This window comes from Ipomoea nil, unplaced genomic scaffold (assembly GCF_001879475.1).
Source record: "Ipomoea nil cultivar Tokyo-kokei standard unplaced genomic scaffold, Asagao_1.1 scaffold1576, whole genome shotgun sequence".
Taxonomy (NCBI): Eukaryota; Viridiplantae; Streptophyta; class Magnoliopsida; order Solanales; family Convolvulaceae; genus Ipomoea; species Ipomoea nil.
This window is the reverse complement of record NW_017618004.1, coordinates 75814-99244: the sequence shown is the minus strand read 5'-3', so window position 1 is coordinate 99244 and position 23431 is coordinate 75814. Positions and strand designations below refer to the sequence as shown.

Sequence of the window (23431 nt, the reverse complement as noted above, 5' to 3'; positions counted from 1 at the left end):
CCATTGTTCTAACCATAGCCCCTCTATTCACTATTCTAGTCACTTTCTACTAAGTACAAAAACAGTCATTTGCGTATGTTGTAAAGGACATTTTCGCATATACTGCAAACGCATTTCCTTAATATTTGATAACTTTTTCTACTAATTACCCTGAAGTTGATAGTTCAAATACCACCAAAGTTGAGGTTTTTGGTTCTTCCTTTTCTTCTTAGCTTCATCAGTGGTTCTCATCTTAAATTTATATGCTTTGTGATCACCAAATAGTTAACCCATTGATAATGTGTTTCAAGTCCTTGTGATCTCTCATTGTTGTTAGCTTCATGTCCCAATGATGGAGTGGTAGTCCACATAATTAACACTTTGAGGCTGATTTAGGTCACTAATTTCTCGCATTACATATATATGGATGGATCATATATGTATATATAGGGGTAGTATGAAAAAAAAAAAAAAAAAAAAAAAAAAAAAAACACTAAAGTATCATTTTCCACACAAACTAGTGTCATTATAATAACGTCGAAATATCATTTTAATTACATTTCACGTTCATTTTGATAATATACATTATTGCAGTGTTGTTTACTTTCACTTTTCATACACACTAATATCAAACCGACGTCGTATAGGACCAAGGTCCACAGATCCACGGCATAATGATTGCAATTATGCTCTTACAAATAAATCTCAATTAGAAACAATTTGTTTTAGATACACACATTCACAATCTCTCTCTCTCTCTCTCTCAGCTAGCTTGTATTGACATCTAAAAGAATTACCAGTGGAAAAAAGTAAGAAAGAACACCATGGAGCAGAAACACAGATGTGGCAACAAAACTAACTTCTGAGAAGTCCTCTGCAATTTGGCTAAAGACGAAATCATCAAAAACCTGGCAATGGAGGAAGGTATATATAATCATACAGAATAAGCACACACAAAAGAGAAATAGTAGCAAAGAGTCACTTACAGGTATCACTGTTCTGAAAACAGAAACGCGAAAAGAAGTTCATTCCATTCATCGGGCACACCGGGTAAGCACCAATGGCTACAATCCGGTACCTTTGGATTGTCGCTCCATGTCCCGACATGTGCATCAGCACGGAACGCCCCCATGAACGAAACATCGAGTGGCGTTACAGGAACCGATAAATTATTCACCGCATTCATAATGATGTCAGAAAATATGCTCTTCTCCCTCCCTCTAGTTTCCGACCAAGGCTGCTGTGTTACATTGCAATTTTGTCGGATCCCAGAACTGGCAAACATTTTAAGCATCACTACTGGAATCGATATTCAAAAATTAATAAGTAATTGAACGCACAAGAAAATATAAACACACCTCCAGTGAGTGGATTCAAAAGTTCGAAAGAACACCCGAGTCCTCTTTGGGTTGACTTCGTTCTCAACCCAGGATTGCCATGTAGATAATGCTTTCCTAAAGGCATTGTTAATTGACATCCCAAGTTTCATCCTTCCACTAATCTGGAAGTAGCAGCCCCTGTCTGGACAAGCGTGTTAGAAGAATTCCAGAGACAAATCCATAAAGTCTATATCGTTGTATAAGAAATCGGAAATAAAGCCTATATACTTGTATAAGAAATATATTATATGCTCAGCACGCCCCCTCACGGGTGCCCATGACCTCTTGCATGGGGTCGGCTCTGATACCAATTTGAAGGATCTGCTCTGTCTCAACTAAAAGTCTAAGCTGATAGTTGGACTGCACATTTATGTTTATATATTATATGCTCAACACTAACAACTATAATCTGACTCACTAATCTCTACAAGTTGTTCAAAGAAACTATCTTAAAGCCCAGCAAATCTCTACAATCATATAGTAAAACATACAATCGAGAATTGATCATGTCTAGATGACTTACATTTCAAAAAGCTTTGTAGGCGTCCACCAATGCCCAGTATTGAAGATCAAAATATCAGAATCTACCCACTCTTTACTCATATCATCCATCTTGTCGAGCTTCAACGATGATTTCACCCTCTTTGGTGCCCCTTTAGGCGCCCGGCCTGGCTGTACAAGGAAAACTGACCTATAGAACTCCACTGTAAAATCAAAGGAGCTAAACCGAACCCCTAAATACCCAATCTGCTTAGTGATCTGATTCCCGTTAACTTCATACACACTCTTCTTATCCTCAACCCCTGTCATGAGCATACAAATCATCGACTCCCACTGAGTCCTACTCAAAGAATCCCCAACAAACACAACCCTTTTCCCCCGGAGCTTCTCCAAGATCATTCCCACATCAAACCTAGGAATCTTGCAATTCTTAGGCTTCCACCTCCACTTCAAATACCCATTATCTTCCCTACCATTAGAAAGACAATCGAATCCCCCCTCGGCAAAGGGGCACTCTGAGGCATTGTACAAAGGGTAACTCTCCTCAGGCACCCACATTCCATCAAACAGATTGCATTCACTATTTGAAAAACTGGGCTCATTGTTCCCATTACCAAGAACAACTACTGGTTGCAAAGACTCTAAATTGGATAAAAACCAAGATCCTATAACTACAACAAACAAGAAGAACGAGCCAACCAGAACGATTAAATTGAATGACTGAAACCCCCAACTCTTACAGCTCTTCCATGTCATCAACTTGCCAAAGTTGAAATGTTTCAAAGAAGCAGGCTTCAAATGCTCGAAAAAACCCCAATCCATCTCTAATACGGACTCAAAAGATAAATGCTTATTAAATAACAAGAAGAAATGAATTTAACCCAGATTCAAACTCTAACAACAGTCAAATCCATCTAAGCTCTGCTTGCATATAATCAAAGATCAGAACTTGAGTTCTTAAAGAAAATACAGAGGAAAATGTAAGAAATCTTACAAAAAGTTCTTTCATATAGGGTATGGAATCTTTTTGGTTGGCTCTTGCAGACTTGCAGTTCAGGTGTTGAGCAAAGTAGCCAGAAATATGGGCAAGATGGAAGGGCTTTCTGGTCATTGCAATTAATGGGTAATGCTACCAGTTTGTGAATGTGATTTCTGAGCTAATTATTGATGGATGATGTTTACAGTCGGTGCCCTCATTGGTACTCCAGTAAATAATATTACAAACCAGGAAAAGAAAGGTTTCAGTTAGAGACGTGTCAGAGTATTATTGGTTAGTAGGTTACTTAGATTAGTTGCAAGCCAACTTTTTTTTTTTTCTTAAGAAAACCAACTATCACTTTAGAGCATCTACATTAAAGAGAAAACTTGGGAATGAGTGGTTTTGTGTGAAACTAGCAGGAGAGGGAAAAATAAAGAAGAGAGACCCATTTTGTGCACGTTTGGCCCACAAACACTGCCCAGCGGGACGCGTGCAAATGGTGCATCAAGAGACTTTTTTTTTTTTTTTTTTTTTTTCTCTCTATAATGCGTCATATTTTGTTTTTCCCTTCTTCTCTCCCTCTTCTCTATCTTAATTGACACCTCAAAAACTACAAAAAAATCACTACTATTTAGGACGCCCTTTGCTACCAGGAAATCTGCAGTTGGTTTTTGACCCCTTGGGGTGTTTGATAAATGACTTTTGCTGATTAGGTTAGTAGGTTTGATTAGTTGATAGCATTAGATGATTGTAGAAAAGTGTTTGGTAAATTAGTTGTTAGATGTTAGCTGATTACATATAAAATGACATTCTCAAAAAGCTAATCAAAAAAATTACTTTGAACAGCTTTTTGAATTTTAGTATTTTGGAGTAATAAGTTGTTATAAAAAATTAATTAATCAAACACTCATATTAATTGTTTAGTCAAGTCAAATAGCTAATAGTGGTCAAATAAGACAAAATTAACTAATAGGCTAGTTATTTTACCAAACAGGGCCACATTTGGCTTATTTGACCACTATTAATTGTTTGAGTTAGTTAAAATATCAGTATAAATGTTTGGTCAATTAGTTTTTTTGCAACTCCAAAAGGCTAAAATTCAAAAAGTTACTCAAAACAACTTTTTTAATTAGTTTTTTGAGAAAAGAAAATTATACCAAACAACTATCCGCTAACAGCTAATTTACCAAACACTTTTCTACAATCAGATAATGTTATCAACTATCTATACCCTCTAATTAACACAATCAGTTAACAACTAACAGCTATCAGCTAACAGCTATTTTACCAAATAGGGCCATTGTGTTTTTAATTTGGCCTATTGGCACCTTTTCTTTTCTGTAAGTATCCCATATTATGCATTGTGCTAGACTAATTTTGAGTTCCTATAGTCTTTGCTCAACAGCTATTGGAAGAGGTAAACTGTGAATTTAAGTCATTTTATGATGCTAGACTGGGCGGTAGTCCCTCTTTTGTTTGGAGAAGCATTCTGGAATCTTAATCCTTAATCATAAATAACAGCAGGTGGAGAGTGGGCAATGGATTGTCGTCCATTAATGTGTGGAAAGATCTCTGGCTTTCCAATAGTCGTCTACACTTATGTATGCTCAACTTGCAGAAACTTAAGTACAATCCTTGATGAATACCCATCATAATAACTGGGATGAGGAGTTGATTAATGATATCTTTGTGGAGACTGATAGAGATCGAATTATGAGCATTCTTATACCTCTTGGTAATCATGTTGACAAATTAATCTGGTGTGCTGAAGAGAAAGGTATCTATTTGGTGAAGAGCGCCTATAGGAAGTTGCGTCGGAAGTTTCAAATGTTCATAATGTCGGTTGGCCAAATGGCCAACCCTTTGGAATTTGTCTATCCCACCCAAGTTCAAAATTTTTGTGTGGCAAGCCCTTCTAAACATTCTTCCCACAGTAGACAATCTTGCAATCAAAAGAGTCTTTGTCAATTCTTATTGTCATCTGTGTTCTACCCATCAGGAATCTGTACCTCATATCTTTATACAGTGTAAGTTCTCTAAGAAGTGTTGGGGAGAGCTCAGTGGTATCCCGGATCCAGGCAGTGAAAATCTTCAAGATTGGGTTAGTAGAACTATATCCTTACTAGACAACTATTCCTCTTACTTGTCTTTGTTAGTGGCTTGGAGCATTTGGAATGAGAGGAACAATAGAGTCTAGGGAGTAAAACAGTGCATGATTTGATCATTTGTTCTGGACGTTTTATTAGCTGATGCCTAGGAGTAATGAAATTATCTTTATCTTAAAAAAAAATGCGAAAGAGCACTTTTATGCTATACAATTTAAACTTTTTTTTAAAAAGTTCTTATATATAGTGTTAAAAGTCCACTTCACAAACCAATATGAGACAAGTACTTTTCATTTTTCAAAATCTTTCTACCTTTATCTTTCAACTCAAATAGGTATACTTTCAAAACCAATTTCTCGTTCACTAATTTATCCAATACAATATATCAATTTTTTTGAGTCTTTTTATGAAGAATCCAAATTCATTTTTACCCCATCTAAATATGAAAGTAGACTCCACATATATTTGCTCAATAAAATAACAATTTATAATGTCATTTTATGCTAAAAATTCTAACAAGTTGTTCCATTTGTCTCCAAATTCTACAATACTGGCACTCTTTACTTTATCCGTTTCATTTTGTTTGTCTGATTCAATTAATAAGGCTTGACTGAAGTTGATTTTAATTCAAATTTACATAATATTAAATTTAGTATTATTATATAAAATTAATATATTTATAAATTATATTAAAAATATTATTTAAGTCATGGGAAAGTATGAGCTGTGTGCCTGTGTCTAGATTGTTCTGAAGTAATGCTACCCCAGTTAGTTTTTTTTTTTTTTTAAACAAATCCCTCCAAACTTGAAATTTAACAGAAATTTATTCTAAAATCCAAAAATATGCTTTGTAGGGTAGGGAGGCGATTGACTTTAATAGGGAGACGAAAGTCTTTCTTGGGTTCTTCCATCCGTCTTTCATTCATTTAAATTCATTTATCTATTTAAAAAAAAAAAATCATCCTTTTTTTTTTTTTTTTTTTCTTTTTCTATTGGGGGAAAAAAGATAAAAATTAAAGGCTCCAATCTCTATATTTGCCTAAAAGTTTGAATCCGAAGTTTTGAAATCTTCCCTTTGCGATAGCACATTCCTCAAAAAGCAGATTTCTTCTCGCTTGCACGTACGCGTAATCGATCTCTGCTCGGTTCTGGGCGTCTCGGCGCATTTTCCTGTTTCGTCAAAAAACCCTAGCAATCTTCTCCTCACGATCCAGGTAAAAGCATTTGTTCCATCTCGAAGAGCGTAATTCAGTCATTTACGCACGAACAGATTGATAATCACGCGTTTTTTTTTTTTAATTTAATTTAATTTAATTTAATTTAAATTTTAATTTTAATTCTCTTGGCTGAAATGATGATTTCAAGCTCGGAATGGTTAACGGTACTCTACATTTTGTGTTTGATTAGGTTTGATTGTACTATCGTCGATTGTTGAGTATTATATTGTACTGTTGGTGGTCTCTCTAGGTTTCTGGTTATTGCTGATCATTACATTGCACTGTTGATCTCTCGAAGTTTTGGTTGCCCATAAGTTTGTTGAGCTGGTTTATGTGTTTTTGATGATATGGTAGGCTGTAGAAGTTCAGTTTTGCTTGCTTTTTTGTTGTTGATTTGATTATGTTGTTAGATGTTAAATTTATGGTAATAATTTTTGTTTATGGAGTTTGTTCGTGGAAATGATTCATGTCAGTGCCCCTATGCTTGTTTTGGAATATGTAATCCCATGAAATGTTTAACCCTATCGTATGCAGTTGCAAGGTCTGCATTTTACATCGAGTTTGCTAGCAAACCTTTCTGCATCACTCTGGATTTCATTTGCAATTGTTGTAAAGAATTTCTTTTATCCACAATTGTGAGGAAACTTATTGCCTGCCAATTTGTGTTGACCAATTGTGTTTTAGTTTCTACCTGGATTGGTGGACTTTTGTATTTGATTACCTTTCAATTCCCTCTCCTCCTCTTAGAATCTTGTGCAGGACTGATAATCAAGAAATAATTTCCTGCTTTGATTTTCCATTTGTAGTTTGTAGGAAATGGAGGAGGAGTTGAAAAAGGATGCTGGGGATACAGATAGCAAAGTGCCTGCTACATCTACAGAAACTGAAGTAAAGGAAAACAAGAAGAAAAAGAAAGGACTTTGGTCGAGAATATGGAATGCAATATTTAGATCTGGTAGAGATGACTTTGAGAAGAGACTGCAACACATTTCCAAAGAGGAGGCAGCTGTTATTGAGAGAATAACAAGGCGTTCTCAAAGTTGGAGAAGGATTTCAAGAAATCTTATCATGCTTTCTGTACTCTTTGAGGTAAGGCTTCCTTTCCTCAACATCTTTAAAAATTAAAATCATCAAGCAAGTGATATTCTTTTTGCTTCAATGTTTAAAGCCTGAATTTTTAAAACCTCTCTCTTCTGCGTTACTTGGTTACTTCATTACGGCAACTTTGTTGCATAAACTAATAAGAAACTTTTCCTTTACTATTTTCTTTATGTGAAGCTTTTTTTTTTTTTTTTTTTTTTTTTTGAAAGGATCTTTATGTGAAGCTTATTTCAACCATTATGAAATTTTATTATTTTTGCATTTGCTTTTTAGTACCCAATTTGTTATGGCTTGAAAGGAAGTAGTAAACCGATGGATGAACTGGATGTAATTCTCTTCCAGTTCTATGATTACAGGAGTTGTTCCACTGTAGATATGTTATTGCTATCGGGGGGAATTAGTTTGTAGCCTAGGACATAATAGAGGGAAAGGTTTTATGAAAATTAGTTTCTAATAATCAAGTTAATAATAGAGTAATGTGTCCTTGTGGCCTTCTCCAAATGATGAGGAAAATATGTTACTTTTTTCCCCTTACCAAAGAATCAACAGGGTAGGATATAGCTTTTCCAAAATGAGATGAGGGAAATATGTCACTTTTTTTTTTTTTTTTATCTTACCATAGAAACAGTATAGAGAGAGTATGCTCGTGCTGAATAGGAAACCATATCAATCCTTTACTCTTGCTCCTCTTTTAGCCCACATTTAGTCATAGTGTAATCAAATTCAAAAGTGAAGAGACGGTGGTGATTACTTATATACTATCCTTTTCCATACCTTCAATTTCATCATGCTGAAATTCTTGGGCCTTTTTTTTTTTTCATATGACATATGATGTGATGGAGCTAGTTGCCAAACTTTTTAATTATAACTTGATTACAAGAATACATATTTTACACTTATTGTTGGAAAAAAATGAGATTCTTATTATCTGCGACAGACTGTCATCCCGGATTCTTGCATATTGTCTCTGAACTTTAAGTCGGTTAACAATTAAAGATGCTCTTGTCAGTAAACTGAAAGTATATGGTTGACAATTCTAGACTATGGCAGAACATGGGTCTTATCTAGACATAATGAGCTAAGCCACATGATACAAGGCCCCTGATTTATTGTTAGAAGTAAATAAAAGGTATGAGATATTGTATACATTTGAAGCCAATAAAAGATGTGATGCTAGGAGTAAATGATATTTGTTCTTAAAGTTTAAAAAAGTTGATAATTATACATTTCAAAGACTCCTGCCTTAGGAATTTGTTTTGATTGTCAGGTTATTGCTGTGGTTTATGCTATCATGACTACTAGATCACTTCACCTAAACTGGAAAATGAGAGCTCTGCGCGTTTTGCCTATGTTTCTATTACCTGGATTATCTTTCATTACTTATTCAGCGCTTGGAAGCTTCACAAGGATTTGTAAGCACTTAATTTTTTTAAGTAACTATCTAAAGCATTTTCTGTTTTGTATCTTCCATTATTTAAAAAAAAAAAATTTAATCAGCAGATTGACCTTTTATTTCTTGATACTTGGATAAAGCTTATCAAATGATATAGATATTTGAGTTTTCTGTCTTTTGGATTTTGTTTGTTACTTGATGCTCTGTCACCAATATGTATGTTTTTTTTTCCAATAGTTATGATTTCTTTGACAGAGAAAAACATGACTGTTGGGAAAAGTGAATATTAGAATATACAGAATATATTTTCAAAAATGAGAAGAATATATGGATATGCTGCCTAGGCAAAAGTCTGTGTAGTCTTTAAGGTGGCATTTGGTTCGCTAAATAGGCTAGGAGGATTTGAATAGTATTTCGTGGAATAGGTCTATTCAGCTGTTTAGTTCCTTTTTTTATGCCATCATGGAATTGACTATTCTATTTGCAATGTAAAATTGTAAATAACCTCCCCCAAGGCCCCCTATGATATTAGTTATTCATGCCTCACCAGGAATAGTTAAATTTTCATAATATCAAGCATACCCTTATATGTTATATGTTATATTTATTTATTTAAATCTATTTGTATGCATATAATCATCTATATAGTATATACACACAAACAAGAATATATATGGAACTTTTATGATGCTGGTCATCCTGGTACAATGATGTATGGTATAATACATGATTATACCGTACTATTGGAAACCATTATCAATAATGCATGGTAAAATACATGATAGTACTGGATGTCTAGATATGATCAGCACCATAGGATTTCTGGTCTAAAAATGAGAATTAATCTTGTTTGTTATTGCAAAATATTGGACAAATGAGATTTATATTTAAAGAAAAATGCATTGGCAATTTGTAAATATGCAGCACTTTTGTTGCATCATTTAGGAGAAAAATAACATATTTTTGGAAAAACATCATTGCTTTGGTAAAAACGACATTGCTTTAGATTAAACAACATCATTTTAGGAAATCCGCAGAAGTTTAAATGTAAATGGGTAGTTCCATTTTTTGTAAATATGCACAAATTTTTCATGCATCAGTTTGGGATAAACCTGCATCATTTTGAGGGAAACCTACATTGTTTCAGTCCAAACCCGCATTGTTTTGACCTAAATAGGATGGATAGTTTAGGAGATGAGGAACCCTAAGACACATTCTTTGGGAAAATACATATAATTTATTTAGTTAGATATATACATATGATGCAATCATGTATACAAACAAGGTACATATATACATATTTATGAAGTTATTTATTATTTTGAGTATAGGTACTTTTGTCATTTGAATATTTATTTCTTTTCTATTCCTTAACCAACCAAACAATGGAATAATATTTCTATTGTATTCCTTCTAGAATCCTATCTCTATTTCCCGTATTTTCATTCTGTGAACCAAATGCCATGTAAGGTTGGATGAATCATCGGATAATGTTATTGCTGCCTTGCTGGTTGAACTATAGGAGAAAAATAATTTTCTGAAGGTGCTAAAACATTGTCCAATTCAGATTCTAAGTTGAAAGATTTATTTCTTTTTTTCTATTGATGTTTGCTTCTAAAAGATATTTATAATTTAATTCCCTAGATGCTAAAACTATATGAATGCAGACTCTAAAGTTATATTTCTTTTCAATATGATTGTTTTTAGAAGAGTTATCTATACCAAAGTAGGTTATTCAGTTTGTTGAAAAGGTGGTAGGTTGGTATTAGCTTAGCATTGGGGATTATGCTTGAGAGATAAGTTCGGAAGCTCAGTAGATTTGAAAGCAATGGAGTTAAGCACTTGTCATAGTATGCTGATATAAGGAATTGATTAATTGTATGTTTGTACTTTTACACTGTAGCAAAGGACTAAACGAAACATTATCCATGATTGATGCAAAAGGAAATAGTGATATTGCACTCCAACAAAATTAGGATGGAGCAAGAAATTCTAGAACTTCTGTCAACTTTATTTTCAGTATTATAGTATGCAAAAATAAGAAACTCGGAGATCAAATCATTTCAAATTGTATGCCAAAAGTTAATTTGTAGATTTGGAAAGTCCTCTTGCAGTTATCAGGAGTTAATTTGATGATTTGTTAGTTCCCTTACACTTCCCGAGGGTTGGTTTATGAAAGTTCAATTATTACCTGAGAGTCATCTGTCATCCAGAGGTTTTCCAGGAATTATTGAAGATTTGATGTTAAGAGTACCTTTATTACCAGAATTTATATATCGAGTTATGGACATTTGTTTTACAATCAATAAGCATTTTAGTGATGAGCACTTAATCATACTCTATTTGGGGCTCACAATATAATTTTTAACATGAACAGGTCAGCCTTTTATATTTGCTCTGAGAACAACTTTTACTAGGTTATGGCTTGTGTTTGACCTCCAACTCATTACTTATTACTGTGGTCTGGGGCATGAACATTGTTTTACATGAAGCCCAAGACTTTTTGGTTATGTATGTAGGCATTCTAGTTCTTTGATGATGCCTATAGATGATGCATATTGAGTTTGCATTTCTATCACTTTGATAAGTGTAGTATGCAACATCTCAGCCAATTTCTTTCTGCTTGCTTCTTCCTCACATACCTTTTTTGTTGAAAATCTTTTAAATGTGATTTGGGGCAAGAAGAAAAGTTTCTTGATTCTCAAGTACATAAGCTGAGTCAAAGAAACTAATCTTTAGTTAGTATCATATTTAACTTTGACTGATTTCTCTGTGATTTGCTTTTGTTGCCTAAATCGTTCCCATTTTTCATGAGGCTAAGGTTTTGAGGCTATTTCAACATATAGTGGGAATGACCCATTTTAATTTTGAAACTGTTCTCTGTACAAGTGACATATATTGGACCTTTAAGCTGTGCTTTTGTCTCTCATTGTTGTGATTTGTATAAATACTGTAATATGATTATATGCTGTCTTAGAAAGCTTTATGCCTTTGATATGATCTTTTAAGGTGACAACAAGGACCAGAAAAACTTGGAAAGGCTCCGTACTGAAAGGAAAGCAAAACTTGATGAACTTAAAGAGAAGACAAATTACTATATAACACAACAGCTCATTCAGGTGAAGACATGCATAAGTTTTTCAAGCTATTTACAGCGTTATAACTGCCATGTCCAAGTGTTGCTTATTCTAATAACTTGATTAATTCTTTGATAAATCCCTTGCTTGTCAACTTCATGGTGCAGAGGTATGACACTGACCCTGCTGCCAAGGCTGCTGCTGCTTCAGTTCTCGCTTCCAAGCTCAGTGCAGATACTGGCTTGAAGGTTTATGTGGATGATGAGACAAAGCGAAATGCCCCTGTTGGGAAGAGCAGTGATGTTGAAGTTGTGCAGTCCACTGGACTTCGAAACCGAAAACAAGCAACAACCAAGTCGGTTAGCTCTGGAAATACTGTAGTGGACAATCCTGAAGAAAAAACGCTTCATCAAACACCGGTCGAGGGTTCTGATATGAGCCAGCATCATCCGCTGGTTGTTGAGCATCATAATCCAACAGGTCCAAATTCACAAAATGGAGGATGGGTTTCACGTATTGCAGCACTGCTCGTGGGAGAGGATCCAACACAATCTTATGCACTTATTTGTGGCAACTGTCGCATGCACAATGGTATGATCTAGTCACATTGGGATTGATTGATTATTTTTGGATCTTCACTACAAAAAGGAATAATTGTCTTCCTTTGCAGGGCTTGCTAGGAAAGAAGACTACCCCTACATTACTTACTACTGCCCACATTGCAACGCCTTGAATATGCATAAACATTCTCAAGACCATGCATCCGGCCCCAACACCTCGGATTTGACCTCTTCTCCGGTGCCAGATGCTGAGGTGATTAAAAACGCTAGCGCTCCTGTTGCAGAGAAGATTCCGGCACCTGGCTGTCTCGCGACTGAAACCGACAAAGTATCATCTAATGTGCCTACTAGCTGATATACGCCCCTTGGCGTGGATCCGTTGTCTTACTTTGCTGCCGCCTTTCGACTGTATGAATATAGCAGGTCGCCTTGTACCTTAATTTATTTTTACACCTTTTTTTTTACTGAGAAATTGTTGTAAACAATATGGAAATACAACTACTAACTGTACCAAGTTATTTACGAAGCAGCTAGCCCCGTCTCTCCAGGGGCTACCCGGAATTTTTTTTTTTTTTTTTTTTTTTCAAATGAAATTTTGTTCTATAAATATTTCAGTTGCAGGCACCTTATTGTTTCACACACTGTTGTGTTTGTATCTGAAAAATATTAGTATAGTCGTTAATTATGTCGTTCGCACTTTCTGCATAATGTATTAATGTGCATGCATTGTTGGCTGTGTTACAATTCAATTTATTTAGGGATGGAAAAAGGTTAGTCAGTTATGGTACATTCACGGATTCACCATACCAAACTATCCATACAATTGGCGACCTGTTTTGGATATTTGCCTTATCGTACACAACTTTAAGTTGAGATCCTCGTGCAAGATTTTTGAGTTGTTTTTGTCAAACTTTCAATTGAACTATTGAAGGATGGTTTATAATAATTTGATTAACGTTTAGGTATGAAAGAGTCCCCTCTCTGTTTGTCTCTCCGAGTTTCTACTACTAAGTAGCACTTCTGCTATTCAATCATAGAATCGATTCCGATCAAGCTGAAAAACGTAAGCCCTATATATGTTATTAGTAAAGCAAGAAAATGGATGCGCGTCTAACAAGGGGCTGAGTCAACTATATATTCAATCAAATCCCATACCTTTCATCTTCATAAACGCATGACAACTTTTATGCTAGTTTCTGTTCTTAATCAAAATCTAATGGTGATATTGGATTTATATATATATATATATATATATATATATATATATATATATATATATATATATATATTCCAAACTAGGATAATAGTATTCCAAAATTGATAATTTTCAAGCTCTATTAATATATTGGCAAGAGGTCTCACAAAATTTAGGGTAATCTAGATTGGTTTATCCTTTTTGTGATCCTTTGTTGGTTAAAGTTATAAGACAAGATTTATTTAATACATACTCCACCCCAACAGAAGTACAAAGAGTCAAACATAAAAAGTCAATACCGTTTCAACTGAGGATTAAATTTCGTATCACTAGATTAAATACGGAGTAATAGTTATGAATTTATTTTTTAGTACTATAATTTAACTTATACATAGTATCTGTTCAACATGCATGATACATTTTGTTTGTAACCGTAACACAAATACTATCAGACCGGCCACAAAATATTTGACAAAAAAAAAAAAAAAAAAGATGGTTTATTGCATTTATTAGTAATATCGTAGCGCAGATGCGATCAAATCGATCCAGAAAAAGACAAATAAGAAATATGGTTGGAAGTGAGTAATAGAGATGAGAGGGATTTGACAGAGGCAATCATTTCAACCAGCAGAATTGAAGGCAAAACAGCTTGGGTTCGTTCACCAAAACCCATATATATCATCCAAATCCACTCATTAAAACTCTGATTTGATCTGCAAACACCAAACTGTACCTTTTATTTATATTCCCTGCAGGGACGGGACTGGGACTGGGACTGGGACTGAGAGAGAATCAAAGCTGATCACATCCAACCACTTCATTTATTTAAATTTGCTTCAATTGCTCACTTCTGCTCACCTCTGCTCTATAGCCCTAAATGGTAAAATCTTGTTTTAATGCATACTACTCTTATTGGTAGCTTTTGTTTTACTCATCCCCCTACCTACTTGCCTATGTCCCCTACTCCCCTGCCCTGCTCCCTCTAATGTAGACAACTCCCATTCTAGCTACCTCCACGTTAAGGTGGTGACCACACCCATCCCAATCGAATCAATTTTTTGAATTTTTGTGATTCCGTTCTTATAAATAAATAAAAATATGAGTGTAATCTTTAAAATCAAACTATACTAATCCTACTAACTTACTATCTTCAAAGTCCAAACAAACTAAAAAATTAAAAAAAAAGAGAGAAAAATCTTGAAACTACCTGACTAGTGGCATGATGAAAGTGGTGTATCATGCCCTAGCCAACACCACCTTCATTTCTTTGTTTAAACTTTTCAACTGAACTGCCCATGCTATAGTGTAATTTTACTTCTACGTAGGTTATAATTAAATAATTAATTTAGTTTTGGTTACTGTAATCTATTTAGTAAGAAGTAAAAACACCACTAATTTTTTTTTTTTTTGGCTTGAAAATTACTACTTAAACTTTTAAGTTATACTCCATATTTTTACCTCTTCACATAAAATTTTGACGTTAGACATTTTCTTTGAGACGCACAGAATGAAGATAACTTATCTATCCCAGGCTATATGAGAGAAAGTAAAAGTGAGGTAGTAATAAAGATTGGAAATCCATGTAGTAGAATTCTTCTTCTTCTCCCAAAAAAAAAAAGATGTAAAATTCTTTTTGTTCTGATGAAAGAGAGAGAATGTGAGATGAAGGAGAGAATAAAATAAATTTGTAATAATTAGAGTTTTTTGTGGGACGCGCGAAAAAAAAAAAAAAGGAAAAAGAAGCTTGCAATTTTTTATACACAATTGTTCTTTTCTTTCTTTTTTCCTCATCCCTCCTTCCTACATGATCTAAAAAAAAACAAGAAAGAATCGCCTCTATTAAGGATGCTTTAAGGCTATATATTTATTAAACGAAAACAAATTTACCCTCATGGGTTTTTCTATGTAATATAAGTTTAAAATATTGAATGGTGAATTTCTTTCATAACAATATTACTTAACATTTTACTTTTTTAGAGAAAATAGACATCATTTTTTTTTCTTTGAATAAATCAAAATAGGAGTAAAGTAATTGAAGGTGGTTCAATGACCTCTTAAATAGGAATTAGTACCTTGTGCATACAAGAAAGTAAAATTTCACATTGCAAATATTAAAATTTGATCTCGCATCCTTTGGTGTTATTTGTCACTCAAGAACTAACTAAACAACTTGCTTGTCATTTTCCTTTTCAGTAAATCAAGACTTGGAGTAAATGAACTGAAAGTGACACTATCACTAAAGAACTAACTAAGCAACTTGCTTCTCATTTTCCTTTTCAGTAAATCAAGACCCGAAGTAAATTAACTGAAAGTGACCATGTCATTGAAGAACTAACTAAGCAACCTGCTTCTCATTTTCCTTTTCAGTAAATCAAAACTTGAAATAAATTAACTGAAAGTGACACGTTAGCCCGTTTGTGGAAGGATCAGTAATTTGTGTCCATTAGAATTTGATCTGCTTGAGGGCATGGACGGAGCCAGAAAAATATTTGAGTGGAGGCGAAGTTTAAATGACGTTAGAATATCAATTACAAAATATCACACAGTCATCATAAGATTAAAATACAAAATATATTATAAATTACAATATAATGTTTTTGATATATTAAACGATATTTAGAGTCGGAGCCAAAAATATACTTGCGTGAGGTAAAAATGTAAAAATATTTATGATAAAATATGAAACATAATCAATTGAATAAAATAATTTGAATACAATGAAGTATAATATAAACTTGTATACTACATTAATTTAATGATTCATAGAAAGTAGACTAAAAAAAATTTTAATTTGTTAATTGAATGATTCATAAAAGTAGGCTAAAAAAATAAATAAGTGAAGATAAAGAAAAATGTTTTGAACTTATGACCATACATTTTTCAAATGTAAATTTAAAGTTCTGCCAACTAAGCTACTCTAACTATTAGTATTTTGAACATAAATATATATTTTATACAACATTTAATGCTATACATGTCGATATATACATACATATATATAAAAGGGTAGGGTGGGGGGAGTGGGGGCAGCTGTCCCCACTGCCCCCATACTGCCTCCGTCTCTGCTTGAGGGGTCATTTGGTTCATGGAATCTTGAATTATCTCTAGGAAGATTATGTGAGATTAATGGAATGTAAAAATTGCCTGATGCGTTTGATTAAAGTTACAGAAATATAATATTATAACCTGTTCAATTCCACTTTTCGGTGGATTGAAGCAATTTCATTGGAAGATAGAATTATATATCCACCAGAAAGTCGATTTTTCACTTTCCGGTAGATAAATCCACCTTCTGGTTGAATTGCTTCAATCCGCCGAAAAGTGTATTGTTCTTAATAATAATAATTTATTATTATTATTATTATTATTATTTAACAAGGGAAAAATTAAAATATTAATTTTAGATTACTTAAAGAAAATAGATATACTCATATTACTTTGAAACATTACTGTCAAATCAGTTCTAGGTAATATAAAATTATTAGCTAATGTTGAACTTTGAACCAAATAAGATAATATCATACTCCATATTATCAACTCAGATAATCTAAAATTATCTACACCAAACGCACCCCAAATCATTTTTCCTGTTCTCGGGTACTAGGGACTGGAGACTAGGCACTACGGACGAACTGTGCATTATCTCTGCCTACTATACATACAACGGCAAGTTTTGAGCAACTACATACATTCTAATTTTAGTTGGATAGAAGAAAAGCAATGGGTATCTCTGGAGAAGATAATAAGCTGTCTGAGATGGTCAGAGATTTCTTGGAGTCAGATTCATCTTTCATTTCTGGGTATAATAATTATAACAAAAACTCCTCTTCTGATCAACCACGCCAAGTTGATGATCACCATCTCTCTCTCCAGGTTTATTATTATTGACTTATCTTGTACCATTTTTCTTATTAATTTCAAAGGAAATTATATATGTGAAACTCTATCGATCTGGGTTATTTTGTTTCACAGGAGATTCTTGAGGATGTTACAGAAGCTGAAACTGAGATTCTTGGAAAGATAATGTCTTACTGGAGAGAAGAAGCAGGGATGAAAATGGAGCCCAAGGAGCTTAGGAAATGGATGGTTTCAAGATTGAGAATGGATGGTTATGATGCTTCACTTTGTAAGACTTCTTGGGTCAAAACTTCTGCTCACTCATCAGGTCCATAAAAATAGTAATTTTCTCTGATTTTTTGCTTTCAACCTGCCCATTTTACACTATATATATATTACTGATTTTATTTTTATTGTTGTGTTATTGAAGCATTCAAATTTTCTGGGGATTATGAGTACATTGATGTGATGATGAAGAGCAGTGAGAGTGAGAGGGAGCAGTTAAGGGTAATTGTGGAGACAGATTTGAGGTCACAGTTTGAGGTGGCGAGGCCTACAGAAGCCTACAAGGAGCTTTCAAGCTTTCTTCCTTGTATTTTTGTAGGAACTGAGCATAGACTCCACACCATAATCTCTCTCCTCTGTGAAGCTGCCAAACAGTCCCTAAAAGAGAGTGGGCTTCATGTTCCACCCTGGAGGAAAGCTACCTACATGCAATCCAAATGGCTCTCTCAAAATTGCAACAAAATAATCCCTTTCTCACCATTCTGATCTGCACATAAATAATATATATATTCAGTCCTTCAAAATGTTTTCTGAGGCTAGTTTTTATTTTATTTTTTAAATACATAAAGCAAAAGATATCATTACCTAATGGACTGTCTAGATGGGGAAAACATTGGAGGAACTGTGTAGTTTCTTCCAATTTTGGACTTGTTATGGCTGGTTAGGAAGAATTTTGATGAGTCCAGTGTCAATGCATGTTGAATTCACTTTTGAATTCGAAGAGGAAAAAAATTTAAGAGTTAATTTTGGATTTAATCTTTGGTTAATTGTAATTTTTTTTTTTTTGGTAAATTAACTCTTAACTGATAGCTGATTATATGTAAATAAGTTTTTTAAAAAATTAAACATTAAACTGTTTTTTAAATTTTAGCAGCAATAAATTGTTATAAAAAATTAATTAATTAAACATTTATATTGGCGGTTTAATCAAATCAAATAGTTAATAATGATCAAATAACTTAAAATTGACTAATAAATTAACTATGGTCCTGTTGGGTAAATAGTTGTTAGCTGATTGGGGTTTTTAGATGGTATATATAACTACTTGATAACATTATCTTATTGTAAAAAGGTGGTTGGTAAATTAATTGTTAGTTAATAGTTGTTTGGTATAATTTCTTTTTTCAAAAAAAGTAATTGAAAAAGTTGCTTTGAGTAACTTTTTGAATTTTAACATTCTGATGTACAAAAAACTAATTAACCAAACATTTATATATTGATTTTTTAAAAAGTCAAATAAGTTAGAATTGATTTATAGGCTAACTATTTTATCAAAGCCTATGTTACCAAACATGGTCTTAGTCTTTAAAATATTGAATCATTTTCAATTGTAATCCACCATTAACTTTTCTTGGTGAGAATGTTAACATCAAGCCCATCCAAACTTGACATGTGAAAGAGATTAATTTAAAGTAGAGATTGACTATATGTGACCCTTTAATAAATAAGTGTTGCATTCTTTTTTAAATTTATTACTTTCCGCGACTCTTTCTTCACATAAACTTAACATAGTTTTTATTTTATTTTTTAACATATAGCGGCTCTTTTGTATAAAAAATGTCACAATCCTTATTAATTTATTTACAATTTTACCATCATACATTTTTTTAACCAAACACTATCCATTTTTTAACAAGGGTAGTGAAAAGTTAAATTTAATATATTTTTTTTTTTGTATTAGGAATATTAATAAATATTATATGCACATATATTGTTTAGTTAGGGTCTAAATTTATTCATACAAAATTTAAAATTTACATTTTTAATTTTTAAATATAATTTTCTTATTTATTATTTATATGGTTAGAATTATGGGACGTTATGCCATGGAACCGTGTTCACCATTCATGGTGGACACGGTTCCAACGGTGTTAGTACACCGTTATCTTTTTATTTTTTTTCTTAATTAATTGTGTGACTTTTCTTCTTTATTTTTACATTTTTCGGTTTCACTTTAATTTGAGGTGAACAAAGATTTCGGACATTCATAAATTATGAATTCATGCCTGCACATTCACTTTGGAACCATGCCTACACATTCTCGTCCGAAATCACGGACATTCATAAATTATGAATCCATGCCTGCACATTCACTTTGGAACCATGCCTACACATTCACTTTGGAACCATGAGATTATGAATTTTTTGTTATAAGATTATGAATTTTCTGTTATGAGATTATGAATTTTCAGTTATGAGATTATGAATTTTCTGTTATGCGATTATGAATTTTCTGTTATGAGATTATGAATTTTCTGTTATGAGATTATGAATTTTCATTACATTCATAATTTCGGACATTCATAAATTATGAATTCATGCCTGCACATTCACTTTGGAACCATGCCTACATATTCCCGTCCGAAATCACGGACATTCATAAATTATGAATCCATGCCTGCACATTCACTTTGGAACCATGCCTACACATTCACTTTGGAACCATGAGATTATGAATTTTCTGTTATAAGATTATGAATTTTCTGTTATGAGATTATGAATTTTCAGTTGCGAGATTATGAATTTTCTGTTATGCGATTATGAATTTTCTGTTATGAGATTATGAATTTTCATAAAATTCATAATCTCATAACAGAAAATTCATAATTTGATCAAACGCGCGCCGTTAACTCCACATCCGCGAAATTTTTTTTTTTTGCCTAAAAACGACGTCGTTTTGCCTTGTGTTCACCATTCTCGGTGAACACGATTCCATGGCATAATTTGCGTAGAATTATAGTATATATGAAACATAATTAGGAATTGATGATTTTTATAGGAGTGATGAGCCTATTATAAACCGAGTAGGGATATACAAAATGGGGTGTAGAAAAAGAAGAATAATAATATTACTATGAGCCCTAGTCCAAAAAGAGTACGTACTTCGGCTCAAGAAATAAATAAATAATGAATAATAAAGCCCAAGTAATGAGTTTGGTCTAGTATTGGACTCAATAGGAATCAAACCTAAGCCATGGGATAAATGTGCTGACACCACCAAGCCAAGTATGTTGTAGTGAATCAAATGATGAGTGTCACCAAGCCAAGTATGTTGTAGTGAATCAAGTGATGATGTTCAAAAGAGAGGTATGGTGTCCCTTATATATGGTCTGGACCACCTAATCTTGCTTCCAAGTTCCGACTCAATCCCTAAGTTATGGTCGTATTCGAGTTTAGTCCCTCAGTTATGAGCGAAGTGGCGAGTTTGATCCCTAACGCCAGTCGTGTGTTGACAAAGTTAATTCCAAGAGTAAAGAAATAAATTTCCGTTTTTCTAAAAAATCAAATTTCAATATTTCAATTCTATATATAAAAAACAACTTAAATTACAATTTTTTGACAAATACAAAAATTTGCTCCATAACATGGACAAGCTTGGTATCTTTTCCCTCAATTAGTATAGCTCCATGACATTTTGATGGGTAATAAATCATCACATCTACATCGAAAATTATCCCCAAATTGAAAGAAAGATGAAGTACCACAACTAAGAGATGACATCCTATAATTAATGGCTAAATTAATTCATCAATATGGAGAATATTGGTTATTTATTTAAACATATAAAGTAGAGAAACAACTTATTACCAATGAATTTCGCAGCTTGGAAGTGGACGAATTTGAGATTTCAGAGATTGGGGAAGAAAAAGACATTCGATTGTAGGTATAAGAAGAAAAGAATGACTGTTGCGCAATGAGTTTCAATATAAGAAGGGGATTATAATTTGAAATTCCTATTTTACTCATCTATTATTAAATTGTTTTTAAGTTTTCCGTTAGCTACTGGTGGAATATTAACGCTAGGGATCAAACTCGTCATTTTACTCATAACTGAGGGACTAAACTCGGATACGGCCATAACTTAGGGACTGAGTTAGAACTTAGTTATAACTCAGGGACTAAAGATACAATTTTCCCTATATAAATATGTACATGATTAGGAACTATATTAACCACACAAAATTTTAAGTTTAATTTTGTATGCTATGAAAATACATACTTATAATTAACCAAAATATAAGGGGAAGTACAACTATATTAGTATAGTGTACATTTTATCTTTTCATTTTTTTCTATTTTTTTTTTTAATTTAAATTCATAATAACATAATTAACCAAATATAAAGGAAGTACCACTTTTCGGTCATTCCCGACATAAGTATTACTTCTCAGTCAAACTGAGAAGTTAACTATAAGGTGAAATTTTTCCACTTTGTCGATTAACTTCTCCATTTGACCAAGAAGTGGTACTTCTTGTGAAATTTACTTATAAAAACTCACCGGAAGTACCACTTCTCAGTCAAACTGAGAAGTTAATCATAAGGTGTAATTCTTCCACCTAGCTTATTGGTAACTTCTCGGTTTGACTGAGAAGTGATACTTCCGGTGAGTTTTCATCTGTCATGTCGCTGGAAGGACTAAATCTGAAAATAAAAAATCAAAGTGGAGCACTGTTTATGTCGGGAATAAAAATTGATAACTCAAGTTGACGGAAACTCTAAAGCCAAAGGACCAAATTAATCACAATACTGTAATGCCTTTTGACATTATCATTTTCCTTATCTCCGCGTATAAATACATCACACACAACGGCAAGTTTTCAGAGACGACACATATTCAATTCTAATTTTAGATAGAAGAAAAGCATGGAAGCAATATATGCATGTGTATCTCTGGAGAACATAAGACTTTTTGCTCAAAATTTTTGCGCACTTATCAGTAGGGGCGAAGCCAGGATTGAATAGTGCGGGAGGCCAACTACCATTGAAGACTTGAAGTACTAAGTCAAATACATTGATATCAGTTAACATATTTCAAAATAATCATTTCATACGTTACAAATTTAATAAAGTTTAGAATAAATCAATTATAATTTATCCCTTTGTTTTCACTGCACATAACATGCACACACCATGCACGCAAGAGAACTTTAATTAATTTCTATGATTATTATTTTTTCTTTCAACCAGCCCATTTTTCACCATATGTTATTGATTTTATTTTTTTATTTGTGCGTTAAATTTAAAGGAGATTATGAGTAAATTGATGTGATAATGAAGAGTTGTGAGAGTGAGCAGTGAAGAGTAATTGTGGACACGGATTTTAGGTCACAGTTTGAAGTGGCGAAGCCGAGTGAAGCCTAATTTTGTAATTTTAATTTGATTATTGAAATTCTTTTTTTTTTTTTTTTTTTGGTTTGAACTTTATATATGTACTAAAACTGTAATATGTTTATTAGTGGAAGTTCATTTAAATTTATACTTTAATTTATTGTTGAGTTATTTTTTTAAGGATTTTTTAAGTGTCAAACTCAAAGTTATGTGCTACATATATACTTAATGAAAGTGTCAAATTGCATGACAAGTTAGTTCAAATAAACCATAAAATGAGAGTATGTATATAGGACTATAGGTTTTGACATCATACAAAATGAAAAAAATTGTTAGGAATTTTGTGTAATAAATTTTGATGATACCAAATATACTATGAAATTAGATGTATGTCCAACTATTTTTTCATTTGCTAGATTTAGAAACTTTTGGAAGGCTCACGTCCACTGATCCACATAGTCTTACAAAGGGTTGGATTATACCACCCGAAAGTAAAATAATCATATAGTAGCTTAATTCGTGAGGTAGACTAATCAGATAAGTCATAAATCAAGATGTCAAAGATCCAAAAAGTCAAGGAGCTAAGCGAATGATAAGAAGAATTAATAATACCCAAAGAATTTATAGAAGACAAAGAATTTGAAGACTTCCTTTCAAAAAAAAAAAAAAAAAAAAAAAAAGAATTTGAAGACTTGACGAATACTAAGGCTGAT

At 33.0% G+C, this 23431-nt stretch overlaps 3 protein-coding genes across 5 annotated transcripts; 2 read left to right on the top strand and 1 right to left on the bottom strand.

Annotated features, from left to right (window-relative positions):
* Nucleotides 1-663: 663 nt before the first annotated feature.
* Nucleotides 664-3040, bottom strand: LOC109190656 (protein trichome berefringence-like 7). 3 transcript variants are annotated; one of them, XM_019341206.1, is made up of 4 exons: nt 1882-3040; nt 1338-1496; nt 963-1253; nt 664-902 (listed from the first exon to the last, which is right to left on the bottom strand). In XM_019341206.1, the coding sequence occupies exons 1-3, from the start codon at nt 2679-2681 to the stop codon at nt 971-973; spliced, it is 1242 nt and encodes a 413-aa protein (XP_019196751.1). In that variant the 5' UTR covers nt 2682-3040; the 3' UTR covers nt 664-902; nt 963-970. The 3 variants fall into 3 exon arrangements, with proteins under 3 accessions (XP_019196751.1, XP_019196750.1, XP_019196749.1); XM_019341205.1 differs by having other exon boundaries at nt 664-887; nt 966-1253; nt 1882-3039; XM_019341204.1 differs by having other exon boundaries at nt 664-1253.
* Nucleotides 3041-5922: 2882 nt separating this feature from the next.
* On the top strand, nt 5923-12902 carry LOC109190658 (uncharacterized protein At2g24330-like). Its single transcript, XM_019341207.1, has 6 exons — nt 5923-6157; nt 6967-7249; nt 8529-8673; nt 11664-11773; nt 11899-12322; nt 12402-12902. The coding sequence occupies exons 2-6, from the start codon at nt 6977-6979 to the stop codon at nt 12644-12646; spliced, it is 1197 nt and encodes a 398-aa protein (XP_019196752.1). The 5' UTR covers nt 5923-6157; nt 6967-6976; the 3' UTR covers nt 12647-12902.
* Nucleotides 12903-17206: 4304 nt separating this feature from the next.
* LOC109190280 lies at nt 17207-18094 on the top strand. Its single transcript, XM_019340754.1, has 3 exons — nt 17207-17359; nt 17459-17651; nt 17754-18094. Exons 1-3 carry the CDS (start codon nt 17207-17209, stop codon nt 18092-18094), a joined length of 687 nt encoding a protein of 228 aa, XP_019196299.1.
* The last annotated feature ends 5337 nt before the right edge of the window (nt 18095-23431 follow it).